General features: G+C 40.9%; 1 protein-coding gene across 1 annotated transcript in view; it reads left to right on the top strand.

Moving 5' to 3' along the window:
* Window positions 1-1,244, top strand: part of LOC106877142 (uncharacterized) — a 29,885-nt gene that overhangs the window by 13,666 nt on the left and 14,975 nt on the right. Inside the window, exons 5-6 of the mRNA XM_014925947.2 lie at window positions 5-58; window positions 739-974. Of these exons, the coding sequence (XP_014781433.1) occupies window positions 5-58; window positions 739-974 (290 nt within the window). The remainder of the gene's footprint in view (window positions 1-4; window positions 59-738; window positions 975-1,244) is intronic.

Raw genomic sequence — 1,244 nt, forward strand, 5'->3', positions numbered from 1 at the left:
AATCTCCCTGCTTCTCCTTATGATGATATCGAAAATTCACCGAAACCTGAGAAAAAAGGTAAGGAACACAACTTTTCCTCTTTTCTAATGGAGTGCGTGAGAATATGTGGTGGTGGTGAGGACGTGTGGAGGGTGGTGGTGGTGGTGGAGGTGAAGACGTGTGGTGGTGGTGGTTGTGGTCGAGGCCGTGATAGTGGTGGTGATGGTAGCGTGTAGTGGTGGTGGTAGTGGTCGTGAAGGTGTTCGTGGTAGTGGTGGTGTTCGTGGTGGTGGTGTCCGTATGTGGTAGTGATGACATGTATGGTTATCATCATCGTTTTCTGGTTAGTTTAAATCATTCGTAGTTTTGCAATTTCAATAATGTAATTATTACCTTATGACATTGTAGGGTAGGTGTGAGAGGCCACATCTGGCTACTTTACACAGAAAACGGGTAGAATAGTTGGGCTGGATATGGCAGGTTTAAATGTTAAAGGGTTAACCCTTTAGTATTCAGATCACTTTGTCAAATGTAATGCTCATTTATTCATATTGTTTTGAATTAATCACGCATTATCTCGGTTTTGATGATGTGATTGCATTGTTTTAGAATGACATTGTAGGGTAAGCATGAGAGGCCGGATCTGGCCAGTTTGACCACAAAAAGCAAGGTAGAGTATTTGGGCTGATTATGGCCAGTTTAAATATGAAAAGGTTCAATTACAAGCTTAATGTTTATTAATTTTTATGCTATTTCAGAGAAACTCATAGGTACGGCCTCAAAATATGGAAGAACCCGGCAACAAAATTCGTCGGGTTCCTATGACGTTACTATTCCAACCGCAACAGTTATTCCTTTTTCAGACAAAAAGATTGACCATACTCTGGAAATAGGGTCAATGGTTGAGATCCCTTACAGTAACCAACTAATGTATGGTGTAATCCGATGGATTGGAGATGATGAAAATCTCGGAAAGATTGTAGGCCTGGAGATGGTAAGTGATATCGACGTTGTTTTAATGTCCACTTTGCCATGCTTGCATGGGTCACATGGAGATTCATCATCATCATCATCATCGTTTAATGTCCGCTTTCCATGCTAGCATGGGTTGGACGATTTGACTGAGGACTGGTGAAACCAGATGGCTACACCAGCCTCCAATCTAAATTTGGCAGAGTTTCTACAACTGGATGCCCTTCCTAACGCCAACCACTCAGAGAGTGTAGTTATATATATATATATATACATATATATATATATATAT

Source organism: Octopus bimaculoides, chromosome 30 (genome assembly GCF_001194135.2).
Source record: "Octopus bimaculoides isolate UCB-OBI-ISO-001 chromosome 30, ASM119413v2, whole genome shotgun sequence".
Classification (NCBI taxonomy): Eukaryota; Metazoa; Mollusca; class Cephalopoda; order Octopoda; family Octopodidae; genus Octopus; species Octopus bimaculoides.